At 39.7% G+C, this 14919-nt stretch overlaps 1 protein-coding gene across 1 annotated transcript in view; it reads left to right on the top strand.

The window, feature by feature from the left end:
- mdga2a (MAM domain containing glycosylphosphatidylinositol anchor 2a) overlaps positions 1–14919 on the top strand; it is a 128573-nt gene that overhangs the window by 38118 nt on the left and 75536 nt on the right. Inside the window, exons 4-6 of the mRNA XM_088002262.1 lie at positions 4792–4988; positions 9110–9242; positions 9732–10001. Coding sequence (XP_087858388.1) covers positions 4792–4988; positions 9110–9242; positions 9732–10001 — 600 coding nt within the window. The remainder of the gene's footprint in view (positions 1–4791; positions 4989–9109; positions 9243–9731; positions 10002–14919) is intronic.

Here is a 14919-nt window from a genome sequence, read left to right as displayed (position 1 = left end):
AAAGCATAATGCATTGAATATTCTCCAACCTAAAACCAATCCACTCTGCCTAGTTGACTGAATTGTCAGAGATTGGGACGTGAAGCAGAGGTGCCTTGATTAAAAAGCAGAATTCATTCGGCGAGAGCAGCACAAAACAAACAATTAGCCAATCAGTGCCCAGAGCAGGTCTCAGGTTGTTATCAAACTGTTATCAGATCCTGTGAAATACTGCCTGGGTAAAGATTTGAAAAAAAGATAGTGGTTAATTTGTTTCATTGTAACTGGCAATACAGATGCTAGGCATTGCTATTGAACAACAAATTGCGCAACGTTTTTGACGATTGATTAACTGCAGTAGTACATTTAAAATGACAGCTGTTGAGCAGAATCCCTATCAACTTCTTTTCATCTTTGATGTTGCATAAGTAATCCATGTAATTTGGCCTATTTCAAGCATTACTAGATTAGATAGATATAGTTAAAATAATGGCCGACTTTAATTTCTCTAGTCATCAATGATCATTTCAGCCGAACAGGAAATGTCAAACTGAAGATGTTTCCACTTAAAGAACATTTCAGTTTTCAATAGCCCTACTTTCACCCCCAGTTATTTCCACTGCAGAGATAAAGACCAAATCAGATCAACAGCATCAAATTGTGGCTCAGAAAATGGTAGTAGCTGGGAGATAATTGTTTTGGTTTTGTGGTGGGATATGGTAAACCTCAGAATGGACCATTTGTAGTTTTAGTTTTAATCTTTGCAATCTACTGTTGATATTTAATCATAGACAAGGAATAATTGCTTGTGTGCAAATATATCATTCAAATCAAGTCTTACACATAACATTCCCAAGACTTTGTATCATGCACTATTTTTAAATTGAAAGAAATGTGTGCGTTTGTGTGGATAATGTTCCTTTGCAACAAAAAGTGCAGGTTTTAATAATTAAAAATCGGTGGATATTATTCCACCAGCCAGAGCTTGAACCTCTTTCATTCCCCCTGCTGTGATTTAAAAACATGGGGAAAAAAATGAAGTTTGATTAACGTTCCACCTTTGTTACTGTTCCACCTTTCCACTAGGTTTTCAGGTACTTTATATAAGTTATGAAGTGCAACTGCTGAGACTAAATCATTGCTTCTAGTTTTATTTTTTAAGAATCATGGCTTCTTATTTACTCGGTGGGGTCCATTCTCTCTCCACTGGAGGTCTGAAAATGATTTTTTTCCCAACACTCCTGCTGTTGGAGGAGACTTATGGAGAAGACAAATGAAATAAGATGCAAAAGAACAATAATGTGGCCGACAACTGCTTCATTTCATATGGGTATTTGTGATAATTAGTGCTATTTGCTGGATTAATCAGAAATAGAGACAAAGTAAGCAACAGAAGAAAACAACTAGCAAACAATACATTTAGGACAACATTAATGGATAAAGCAGGTCTTGAACTTGTACATGTGGTTCACATTAAAACACCTGCCAGGGGTATGCATTATTTTGGACTTAACTGCAAAGTTTTTCTGTTAGTTTTGCATCTTGACCTCCTTCTATTCCTCTTTTTGCCCTTGGCAGAAAATGAAAGCAATTTGCTTGTCAGTGACATGATGGCACTGTTTCTGCTCATGAAAGACACAAATGTCATTCAGGTCAGCAGCAATCCCCCCCCACGTCCCCCTCCCACCCATACCACCCCCGGGACAGTCATTAGGTGAAATTAGAGGCATGATTCTGTCGCTCACGGCTGACAGCATGATGGGTATCTTTTCCACGGTGACTTCATCACATCAGGTGCAGAGGGTGAAAGACATCAAAGTCGAGAAAATATAGGCAAACTCGCTCTGGGAGGGACAGCCTCAGAGGTCTCTGGATTCACGGTGGAGTGGAGTAATGCACATGTTTTCACACAGGTGCTGTTTTTTTTTTTTGTTTTTTTTGCAAAGGGGGGCATGAAAGGATTGAGCTTTGGTTTGATGTGATAATGAAGTGCCTTCTTTAGTCTTTCATCCAATCACCTTCATCTATTTGTCCGACAAATGCTTTGTTACACTTTAGTACACTTCTAAAGTAGTTCTGCTAATCAGATGGGAGTATCATCATCTTCAGGCTTTGTTTAAAGGATTTCTCACATTGGAGAGGGAAATGATTGGTGATAAACTGAGAGCTCCGGCTTTCTTTGTGCGCCTGCCTTGCGAGACCACCCATGAGTCACACAAGCGTCGCATCGAGCGTTTGCACGTCTGTGTATCATGCTGCCCTTCCCCCTCCTTCCCCCGTGTTTTCATATCAGAGGAATTCAGAGATTTGAGACTTGTCATGGTTGGTAGAGGTGAGCAGGAGTGATGCAACGGTTAGTGCACTGGAGCGTTTAGCCGTACATGGGAAGATTTACCGGCCTGTGAAGCCATAAACCTGCAATTACAAACCCTAACAACTCTGGCACAGGCAGCCCGTACAACACAGTTTTCCTCTGGGCTCAGGGATTTAAGCCTCACAATCAGTCAAGCGTGACTTAAGAAGCTAATTGCACAAGAGTGACACACATACACGCACAGCCTCCTTACAGGAGAGAGACTGATGTCGGAGGTGGAATTTTGTTTAAAATTCATCAAATTTTAATCCAGCTTGTACATTTCCATACTTCCATATTTATCTCCACGCTTCTAGCATCCACTTCCTCCCTGCATATAATTTCGGCCCTATTAATAGCTCAAACTGCTTCTTACCCAAGACGCACGCTAACAGGGGAACACGCTTTCACTCTTGTCACCGCAACCTCGTATCTGTCCAGCGTTCAAAGACACGCGTATCCCAAGGTAGATAGGGCTGTCAATGAATCACTCCGTTTCTGCCACAGTTGGTAAATTGACTGTTTGATGCTGGAAACAGATGGGGCAGGAGGCGGGTGGAGTCGCTGATAAGATGTAGGATTCATACTCTTCCCTGCCTCGCTATAATGAATCAGTGTATTTACTTAGAGCGATCTGCTCGTCTGAAATGGTCCTGCGATTGCTCCGTCTTCTCCCCCGTGTTGTCACTCCTCGGGTTTCCCTCCCCTCCTCTCCTAAAGGTAATTGCTCTTACCTGAGACACTGTAATGGATCCTGGATGAAGTATTGAACGCAGCTAGATTTTGATTAAGGGGCTGTAGGGCAGAACATGCCTTTAATGAAACTGAGGAATCAGCATTCTCCTGGCTGTAGCGCCAAGGCTGGATGCTGAGCATCACGGCCCACAGGCGCCTTGATTAGGACCTGATCCCAGCAAATCCAGGCATGGGGCAAAGCCTCTGAATTAAAAGCAATGAATTTGACTATTAATAATACCAGAGGTATGTGCATAGTTTTTTTTCCCTCCCCCCTTTGGAGACAGATAATGATTAAAGATGTGTGTATTCATTTACTGTAAGCTCTCCCACTTGCATATTCACCCACAAGTCCAATCATCCACCTTGTTGCTCTGCAGCTGACACACTAACACACTCATTAATGCACTCAATCCTTTTTCCCTTCATATGCAAAAGGTCAGGCTTTATCAGTTAGAATTTTAGCATGAGGGATAACTTGCATTAGCTTCTTTCATCCTCTTCCTTTATTGCCTTTTTGCTCGTGTTTAAAAACTGATTGCATCTTGGACGGAGATGAAAGGGAAGCAGCACCCTCCCCCCCGTTCTTTGAGCATGCAAATGGACGTAATCTAAAAGACGGAGTATTAGCATGCTAAAAGACAGCACGGCTATGATGAACACCATTTGCCAAGGCTTAATGCGATAGCTGGGTAAGATGATTAACTTTGAATCCATTTAATCAACCACAAGCGCTTTCTCAAATAACCAACTGTCTCGTGTTCGGGTAAAACTTCCTCTGAAATCTGTCGGGAATTGGATGGATGTGTCAAATCACAGAGTTTCTAAATCAGAGCCGAGGCCGGCCAAACAGGGCTCTTTGAAGTGATGGACATCAAACATCATTTTCTCTGCAGTGTTTGTCATCCTCTGCTTTGTTTAAAGCTCAAAATGGAGTGCAACTTGGAGCACACAAGCAGCTTGATTTGACTGAGCAGTCAATGTGCCCTTGGGCTGCATCCTATTGACTTAAGTAGTTTAAGTAGTGGGGCCCTCTCACCTTCTTTTTCATATCGACCCCAAAGTGCATGCTGATAGCCGTCTCTCGTAATGTGATGGAAGTTCTGATCCTTGTTGCTCGGCCTTAAACGGCAATCCAAGAGCTCGGCTTGTGAGGCGTCGTAGTTGTATTTACTGATGCTAGAAACAATTTGTAGCTGAACAGTCTATTACTGCTGCCAGACCTGGCCAGAAACATTTTCACCAGCAAACACTCCGGCTGGATCTGACATGAAGCAAAGCTTAAATACGTGGAAAGGCACCTTGTGCTGGCAGAGTATCTGTGATGCTGCAGGCCTGTTGAGTGTGTGGCATCATTGACTCTTTGAAATACCATTACTTTTGAATTATGCTGCTTCCATCAGTTATAATCTAAATCATGCATCTGCACAGAAATATTCTACCAGATACAAAGTCAATGTTCTTCCATGGACATATCAGTTTACGGACCAAAATCCTACAGAAAACATTTGAACTGAGGAGAGACATTAAAAGAACCCAAGACTTTGCTGATTACATTTATTATGCCCAAATAATTATTTGCTTTAAGGCCTTTACACTTCTTAAACAAATTGGTCCCCATCTTTACATGTCTACATTTTCTGGGTTAATGTAATAAACTCCCACATCTCAAACACAAGCCTTTATTAAATGCTTTCTCTGCTGTGTGTCTGCTCCTCCAACAGACCTCGATAACCCGGTGATTACAGTTCACCAGAGTATAGGAGAAGCGAAGGAGCAGTTCTACTACGAGAGGACTGTGTTCCTGCGCTGTGTGGCCAACTCCAACCCGCCCGTCCGCTACAGCTGGCATCGTGGGAGGGAGGTTTTGACACAGGGATCCGACAAGGGCGTGGAGATTTATGAGCCGTTTTTCACACAGGTAAGACAGAGGGAAGGTTTGTTTTAAATTAAAGCTAATTTCAGAAGGACCACTGTTAAGATTTTAGATTTTTCTAACCTTGGCTTTTTCATTTATTTTTTAATTTGCTTTTCATTAAAGTTATGAGTCGTTTTATAATCATTCCTTACCTATGGTTGGAACTAGATAGTCAAGCTAAGCACTTTTATTCCCCTCCTTTTTAATATTTTTGGTCTATTCTATTATTCCCACCCATCACAGTGACCATGATTAGGTATGGTGTTCCTTAGAAGGCTTTGGTAATACAAGTTGTTTTTGTAGCTTTGTCCTTACTAATGTTTTCTGCCCAAAGCTCCTCTTTGTACAGTATGTAGCGCGTAGTGTGGGAAGAAACCACAAACTGCCAAAGGCTTTTCCGCGGTTTCGGATGGTGTTTTGTCCCCAAGTGCATAACAACCTTCTGTTTTTAGACTTCTGTTTTGTACATTCTAGTTAGGATGCCACGCTGGTAGCATTTGACATTTTAACAGCATTTTCAACTCTTCAATTTCAGGATTTTTGGCAGTCGCAGTCGCATTGTTTGTGATAAAAAGGATTTTCAAGCTCAAAAAATATTTCTTTTAAAAAAACTGGAAACATGAATAAAAATGTGATGTTGAACTTAAGGTTCCTCATGTTCCACCAAAGGATGTCAAGGAGTCGAGATAGCTTCACTGCTGAAACATTTTTGGACAATTTCAGCTCATTAAGACCTATTTTATTTTGCAGAATAAAAAAGCATATATTGAGTGTATATAAAATTAATAAATTAATTTATTCGGGCTTATATCTTAAGCTGGCTAAAATGAAATGGATACCATGACAAATCTGGTGTACCTTCTAGCATTTATTCTCAAAAAATAGCAATATACTAAAAATAATTTTGATAGGCAGAAAGAAATTATTCTTTGTCAACATGGATAACAATTTCTAAAGATAACTGCTGCTTTAAAGCCAATTTTGGATGCTTACCAAGGCACATGTTAGTATTAAGACATTTTTTATTACAGCTGAAGTAACTAATGGTAAAAAAATAGTGTTTTGTTGGGGTTTTTTTCAGCTTTTGTTGGTCCTGTGAAATTTATTTTCAAGAAAGAGTGTTTGTGGCAGATACTTTATGCGCTCATAAAGCAATGCGGTTATTGATTCCTTCACTCACAAAAGACAAATGTGGAATAAAATATTGTGTTTACAGCACATTTATAGATTGTGCCAGTAAACACAAACATTTCAGAGGCTTCTATGATTATTGCTTGCTATGAAATTCCAATCCAATTGAACGGACAACTTGGATATAAAGGAAAGGATAAGAATAAATAGTTCATGAACATCGTATCATAAGCATAGACCAATAATCTGCATTGTCACTACACTTCTGGGCAAGTCTTTGTTCATAACTATCAAATCAACAGAATGTCTCACAGATTAGGAAAATGGCGTAATTGTAGTTTTTTCCCTTTCATCTGTCTACCTCATGCCCGACTAACCTCCCAGACGGGACAGCAGAACTTGCCTTAATGAACCTTCTGAAAAGCAAAGCCAGATTTCATGGTTTACATGCATATTTGTGAGGTGGGTTTCCATCACAAGTGGTTGAGCAAGTGGATTTTCTATGCAGTCTGAAACAGAAAAGCTTTTGTTCCAAAAAGGATTTTCTGCAGTCGACAAAGAGCTGATTGAGATTGTTCCATCACTTGTGAAGGCATTGTCGTTTTTCAATAGATTGAGTTAAATGTGATTTGATACGTACTTGGAAGTCTGCATCAGTGAGAATATGAATCTGCACAAAAAATAAAAAATGGAGCAGAAAACAGGCTTAGGAAATAAAGAAAGGGAGGAAAAGGAAGTGAAAATTATGTTTGGCTCAAATGAAGGAAGATGGGTGTTAACTAATAGAGTGAGTGAGGCAGAATGAAAACGCTGCACTACTGGGCCTCAAATAACACTCATCCCATCTGCGCACCATCCTTCCTATTAGCCACTATTAGAACCCTAATTGGGTCTGGAAATTAGAGCACAACCTAAAACCCAGAGATTAGGAGTTTGTGAGACCAGGTCCAAATATGACCTGACCAAACTCCAAGTAATTTGCTCATATAAATGTTTTCAGCAATATGCGGGACCCAGGAAAGTAGATTTCCTGTAAAGTTTACTTTTGCATCTCTTACCTTCAACTATTCGTTCGTTTGCTTTGTGTTATCCTCAGCATTGCACATATGTTAGACTCCCAAAAATGATAGAAACATGCAGATATTCCATTTTAAATTTACTACAGAGAACAAGTTTCTATCATAAAACTTCGGCCCACAGCTCTAAGTTTGCTGAAGAAACCCTCTACTGTATTTCTTTTCTTATTCACTCATTTTTGAATGCAATGACATCAAATATTCTGGATTTCTTAAATATGTTTGCACATACTGCTAAAATGTTCAAGACCAGTATAGCTGGTAAAGATCCAACGTCAAAGATACCATTTTCTTTATCAGTTTTTACCAAAGCTCCTATAATTAATTTTGAGTGAACAGCTTCATTATAACTCACTTATCACTTAATGTTTACTTTTGAATGTACTATGTGGCAACAAAATATATATATATATACTGTGTGAATTCCATGATGTGGAAAATAATTGGTCCTACACAAACTTTCCTACTTTTCTGCCTGAGCTGTGAAGTCCTAGAAACATTTTCTAAGAAACTAAAGAAAGTAGAACTTCATCTCAGCGCAACATGGGTCTTAAGATTTTAAACTATTTTTTCAGCACAGACCTAACAAAGCATTGTCTGAAAATCAAAATTTCAAAACTTATGGCTAGACGAATACTCCCATAAAGATCATGTCCACTGCCAACGGCCAGGACAAAAGCCACATCGCTCCTCCTGGATCCAATGTCCAACAATCAGCCTCCTCTCTCGAGACCCCACATGAGCTTTCCCAAGGAGACTGAGAAGAATGTTCCCCTAATACCTGGAGCACACTCTCTGTTCCCCTTTCTTAAATTTTGGTACCGCCATCCCAATCCACCCCTTCTGCACTGTTGTACCAGTCTTCCTTTTTTCTATTGCTTGAAAAAAACTTTTTGACTGGATTTAAATCTAGCTCAAATTCAACTAAAGCACCGAAATGAAAACAGACTGGAACATTTTTCATAGAACTCAACATTGAAGTGCCCCTGTGATTTCTCTCCACTGCGATGGAGCCATTTTGTTCCCATAGTGCTCAGACTTCCCATCAATTTGAACATCCCATTTCACAAGTCCGCTTTTGGAAAAATGACTTTGTGTTTCTATTTATTTATCTATTTGGCCCTTAGAAAGTTTCCTTCCCTGCAACTTCCTCTCTCTGCCTTTCATTTCCACCTTAACCATTTCTACATTACTGCCTCCCTCATCCCCTGACATACATCTGCTTCAAAGCAGAGGAAGGTGGCGGTAAGAGAAAGGGTGTGGAATGTGAGGTCCGTAGCTAATGCGACACAATTAAGTCACCCTTCGGTTTCTTTGGATGTGAAAGGGTCTAAAAGACACCGGTGATTGCCATATTTTCTGGGCCGCTGCAGCATGTGTGTGAGTCATGTTTTAATCCTCTCTCCGTCCTTTCACCCACACGCTGGAGTCAGCCAGATCAAAGGTTTTACATCCTCATCCTAACCTTTAGGGCGAGGCTTGTGGCTGACAGGCCCAGTTGGAATCAAACACATATTCTCAATGAGATAGCCATTTCTGTGGAGAGATCCCCTACTGAGCCCGTCCATATTTCTGTAGCTCCGCTGTGAAAATACTGCAGGAGCCTTTTCTGTGGAGTAATCCTCTCGCTGGTAGCAGGCGAGCTGACAAATTTCTTTCTTCATTTAGAAAAAAAAAAGTATCCGCATCATTCCTATTTCAGTGCAACAGTAATGTGCTTGAATTCTGCTCTCTGTTCCTCTCCCCCTTTGTCTTTGTTAAAGCTTTATAAATATTCATGTCGCTGACCTTACTCTGGAGCTGTTAGGCCTTTTTCATAGCCTCCCCAGATCTATGTTTTGCAGCATTCCTGCTTTTAATTAGGATGATGCTTTTGCACATATTTGCATACCAGTGTTGGTTTGGTCTGAGCTGCAGGGGGAAACAAAGATCCTGAAGTTGAAGAACCTGCGTCCTCAAGATTACGCCAACTACAGCTGCATCGCCTCTGTCCGAAATGTGTGTGGGATTCCTGACCGCAGCGTTATCTTCGGACTCACCAATAAGACAGGTAGAGGACAAGCTTATTCTTTTGGTTAAATATTTCTTTGTCTGTCTGTTACCTCGTTTATTGTTAGTTGATTGCTTTTAAAGTCTTTTAGATTAGATCTGTTTTAATAGCTTTAGTTAATTTCCTTTACACTTCATGCATCTTTTCCTTAACTGTTGTGTTTTCATGTTTTCTTATGTGCAAATAAAGTCAACTAAACACGTGGATGGGTAATTTTTGCATACTACTTATTATTTCATGTATATATGCACCTTCTGTTATCCTGTAAAAGTCTTGCTCTCTCTCACTTTCCCACAGTCTGAATGAATCATTGGAAATTATTGGCATCTGATCAGAAAAACATTTCTTATGTTTGAACATGAATGTCGTCTAGTTAATGTGAAACGCTGATTTCTCTGATTTATGGCCTTTTAAAAAAAGCCTTAAATAAAAAAATCTTTCCATAAATGCATTGCTACCTGCAGACATGAGACTGTACTCTTTCCGCAGCTTCTCCATCTATCAAACTTTTGGTGGAGGATCCAATCGTGGTTAATCCTGGCCAGACCGTGTCGCTGGTCTGCATCACCACAGGAGGGGAGCCGCCCCCCATCCTCACCTGGGTCAGCAGCAACGACAGCCTGCCGCAGAGAAGCGTAGTGAAGGGGGGCACGCTCACGCTGCCCGCCATCACCTCGGACGAAGCCGGGGTTTACAGCTGCGTGGCCAGCAACAACGTGGGAAACCCGGCCAAGAAGTCCACCACCATTGTGGTGCGAGGTAGGAAAGCACGACCGCCTGTCAGAATATTCAGTGTTGAAAGCACGACTAACCCATTAAGCAAAATGGTTTGTTGCTGCGGATTAGGACATCAAACATGAAACAGTGCTGAAAAATGATGCTATAAGTCGTTCATGCCTGTTTAGTAGTTGCAAAAACGATCAACATAGAGGAAAGTTTATGTAATTTGGCTATAAGATCATGATTTAAATATCAGTTTATATGATTTACCATCAGTCAGCACTCTTTGCTACTACTCAAATTAAAATTACACTGAAGCAGCTTATTGGTTGAATATTTTTATTTTAAAGCCATACATTTATCCGTTTTTTTGTATGTGCAAAAGCGCTGTGCAAAAGTATTAAGACACCCCTAATTTGTTGTACTGTGTAGATGTGAACAAGTGAAGAATCAATGAAGTATTTTTAGGACTAAAATGATCTCTCCAGCAAATTAACAATATCTGAAAGTCATGGGTTTAGTCAAGGCTTCTGCATGGCACCCCAGGGAGAGTGGAATGTAAACTATTATCTCTTCAGTATGTCTGCAGGGTAAAATAAATAGAAAAATGGTTTTTAATTTTGTACTAATTAGGAAAATAGTACAACGGTGCAATTTAACATTCCAAATTATATGAATTACATTAATTTAGAAGTTCTGCTAGAAATTCCTGTAGCTGGGAAGCTAGAAAACAATTCTTTAAAAAAATAAGTATGTGTGCTATGATTTTTTTTTTCTTTCATTTTTCTGCAGTAAATCAGCAAAAAACAGAAAGACCACTGGTCTTTCTGCAAAACCAGACTCTTACAGTACAGTGTTTTACAGAAAGGTAACCTAACAACAAAGTTCGGGGGAAATTAGGTAAGATGTATAGTCTTTCTGGAGAAAATTGTATACAATTACCTCACCAAATGTAAGGTAAAAAGAGCACCTCATTGGGACTTCTGTAACATATCCATTTGTTCCTTGTATTTTATTCCATTCACAGTTTTTTTCAGCACTTCTTGTAAAAAAAAATCTCCTTTCAGCTACATGTGTTCATTACTTCTTTAGTTACTGGTGAGTCGTCAAACAGAATGGAAGAGCACAACAAGCATGAACCTGTTAATTAAATTCACTGATTCAAGTGCCAGTTTACTGGAAAACAGCAGGTCTAAGGTCATTTGCGGCTGTTTGGTCATTATCAGAAAAAAATAAAATAAAATTTCCCTGCTGCCTCCACCTGAATGACATGAGCAGCAGAAGATCTTGGCTATCGCTCATTACCGAAACAGTGATTGTTTCTGGAGAAGCAGCTGTTTATTATTGTGACAGTTTATAGATTATTGAGCCTGGCACTTCATGTTAACAACAATCCATAACACTTTTGCCATGCAAACTGCACACAATCTTAAAACGAATCACACAAAGTAATCGGCTTTCGAGCTACAACAGCAGCATTGCAAAAGTAGCCATACGTCTATAACTATCCCCGCTACAAAAAAAACAAAATTGATGTATTTTATTTGGGATTCTACGTGATAGATTGACAGAGTATGATGTATGTGGTTTTCAAGCAGTTTTATGTTTGAAAATGTGGTGTGCATTTTTATTAATAGCCTTCAGCAGCTTCCTAATTAGTAAACAGAGTCCACCTGTGTGTAATTTATACTCTGTGTAAATACAGCTGCTCTGTGAAGGCCTCAAAGGTGTGTTAGCAATCATTAGTCATGGCTGCATCATGCTGTGGAGACGTTGTTCTTCAACTGGGACAAGGAAGCTGGTCAGAGCTGATGGGGAGATTAATGAAACTCAGGGACAGCCATTAAGGAAAACCTGTTGGAGGCTCTAAAGAACTAGAGTGCAAGAGATTCACGCCACCAGCAGGAGAGCGAAGCTAATCAAGCAGCCACACCAACAACAAAATGGTCTTTTAAACCTACATCTAATTGAGAAGACTTGAAAATGGCTATTTACAGAGGGGCTACATCCAATCCAAATACCTGCCATTTTTCAATGAACAATTGGCAAAAATGTATTTCTGTAGATGTGCAAAGCCTTTATAAACTTACCCTAAAAGACGTATAGTTGCAAAGACAGGTGGTTCTACACAATATTCACTCTGAGGGAGAGAATACAGATGTGTGTCACTTTGCTGCTTTAAAACTAAAAAAAAAAACAAAAAAAAAACATGTTTTGCTTCCACTATACAATTACGCTCATACAGTAAAATCCTAATAAAATAAATTGTCAAAATGAGAAAAGGTTTTAGGGCTACAAGACACTTTAAGCTTCAGAGAAAAGTGTGTGTGACTGGCCGTTTATCTCCCATTGTGCAAAAGATGAATTGAGAGATGCATTAATTTCTAGAAACCCTACAAAGAAAATATCATTAAAGTTTGGAACCTTAAGGCAAAAGACGTGTTTTGTTCAGCATTTTAACTTTCTAGAGAGAATCTCACGCACCCAGATGAGCTTATTCAAATCGCAACTCAGCAGACAAGCTCACAAATGGAAGTTTCACGCCACTTTCTCCAGTCACCGCAGACATTATGCTACAGCTCCATCATCAGGTCGCCTCTGTGCTCAGCCTGTTTGCAGGCTTTTATTTATGCAGTCATATAGTGAGAAGGATGAAAATCAAATCCCTCACAAATCATTCCCGACACCCTCCTCTCACCCCCTCAACCCACCCACAGATAAACTCCCTCTCAGTATTGTGAAAGTGCCCGCACAGCCGAGGACTTAAGAACTGAGCGGCTTATATCAAAGAGAAGATGTCAGGTGTCACATGGGAGCAAATAAGTCAGAGCGCGCTGACTGTTGGCAATCTCTGCAATAAATATCCCACATCCGGAGCTGAAAATGGCACTCGTACGGCATCCTGTTGAATATCAACAAAAAAATCACAGCAACTTGAAATATATATGACTTTTGAATATGCACTTGCTGATTTGACAGATCTGAATAAAAGCTGTTGGAGCGTTGAAACTGTGAAACATTAAACAGGCCCGATATGCATTATTCCGATTGACTAAGAGACTAGCAGGATAAGCAGGCGCAGATTTTTTTTTTTTTTTTTTTTTCATGTGCCGCTTTAAGGAAAAACAAGGATCCCTTTCGCTAGCATTTGGCTTCATTAATATAATATCGGCTCCCTTATGTCTCCCTGGATTACATAACTGCAAAATCAAGGTACAAGCGTTCCTGATTGATCATCGTGATGTTAACCTTGCACGATCTAAAAGCGTCAAAGCGCTCTGCAACTTTAGTTTTGCTGAGCAGTTCAGCGCGAAAAGTCAAACTAAATGTCGAAAACGTGCCGCGGGAGGCGGAGAGATGAATTAACGAGCTGCAATATATCGTGTCCTACGTATTTCCAAATCAATAAGTCATTACTTATCTCAAAGGAAAGCGGAGAGGGAAGCAAACTAAAGTGAGCTGAGATGGGAGGGGAGGCGATACTGAAATGACACAGTTAATCGATATGTGTTGAAGGAAATTAAGGATCAGTAAAAAGAAAACATAAATTGGGGAAATTTTCTCACACATCGATGAATCGTTACTTTTTGTTGTGACATTGACAGCTGAGTCACTTAGAGGTGTAGTGAGATGACAATGCATACAGAAACCTCTCTGGAAAGTAGTTTTTGATGTCGAAGTGAAAATGCACCGAGCTCTATAAAAGTCATTAAGAAATCAGACTCTCATTCTACTGTCAGGTTGGTTACCTATTAGAAACAAACAAACCAAGAGCTGTCAAAAAAGGGGGATTTTTGGCATCACTAAGTAACAGGAGCTGGATTGAACATGTCCTGATAGATCCCTGGATGGTTTTTTTTTTTTAGGCTGATGAGCTGTCAGATGTCAGAGCAGCGCAGAAATGAGTGTAGAATTATATCTAAATATAAACTTCCTGTTCATTTCGAATAAGTTTATTCATAGAGAGCCACATTACATCAGATCTCAGCTCAAGGCACCTTGAAGAGGTGAAAGACAAACAAGTCCAACTCATCTCTAAATATGCAGCTTTCAAATCAATCCACTGTATTCCAATGAAATCCTGTGCTCCAAACAAGTTGAAAAAATTAGAAAACAAGATGTTTTCCACATGTTATAAGAAAAAAAAAAGAATCTGCAGGTGAAACTAGTCCTTTTTCAATAATGTTGGAATATTATTGACTTAAAACAAGCTCCTATATTTTGCTGAGAAGCTACTTTTAAGTTAGTTTTGTCTTAACTCAAGTGTAATAAGATATTTGCACTGGAAACTAGATAAAAATACTTGGTAATATTTTATGTTTTTGCAGTGAGCTGTTTAATCAGACTGAAATGTCCAACTGTAAGTGTAAATATAATACGGCTCATAGTCATCTGGTTTTGTATTGCAAGTTTTTTTTTTTTTAATAAAAAGACTCTAAGGAAGAACAGCTGAGTACAACAAGTGGTCTGCCTCTTTTACAAAAGCCACTGTGTGATAAAACCTTAAACTATCTCTGACTGTGGCTAAACAAGTCAGCTTTGTATCCCACACAAGAGATTTTAAAAATCAAACCGGCACTGTGAAACCAAAACGGGTGTAAACTGGAGCCGCATCGAGTTAATTTAGAATTGATCAGGTAGCGGCATCGCGTGCCTCTGTGGTTGGAAGATGTCACAAGAAAAGTGGATACTCACACAACAGAAGCTGTGTGAGTAGCCAAGGTTCTTTATGTGATCATTTGGAGCCAGAATCGAACAAAACCCATTGTGTATTTATGCCTTAATTCCTCAGATTATCTAGTAGCACATTTCTGCATCTTACCTTCATGACTCAGTGCTGGCTAGCCCAAACATGAATCAGTTGTTACTGACGGAGAGTCTTGCTTGGCAGCTCAGAGCCGTAACAGTGGCTGTTTGATTTGAGCCCCCTGCCTGTGCAGTCCTTTCAGGAAATGCA

Source organism: Poecilia mexicana, unplaced genomic scaffold, assembly GCF_051168715.1.
Source record: "Poecilia mexicana isolate PSO_F unplaced genomic scaffold, ASM5116871v1 scaffold_21, whole genome shotgun sequence".
In the NCBI taxonomy this organism is placed as follows: Eukaryota; Metazoa; Chordata; class Actinopteri; order Cyprinodontiformes; family Poeciliidae; genus Poecilia; species Poecilia mexicana.
Note: the sequence above shows the minus strand (reverse complement) of the source record. Positions and strands in the feature narration are given on the sequence as shown.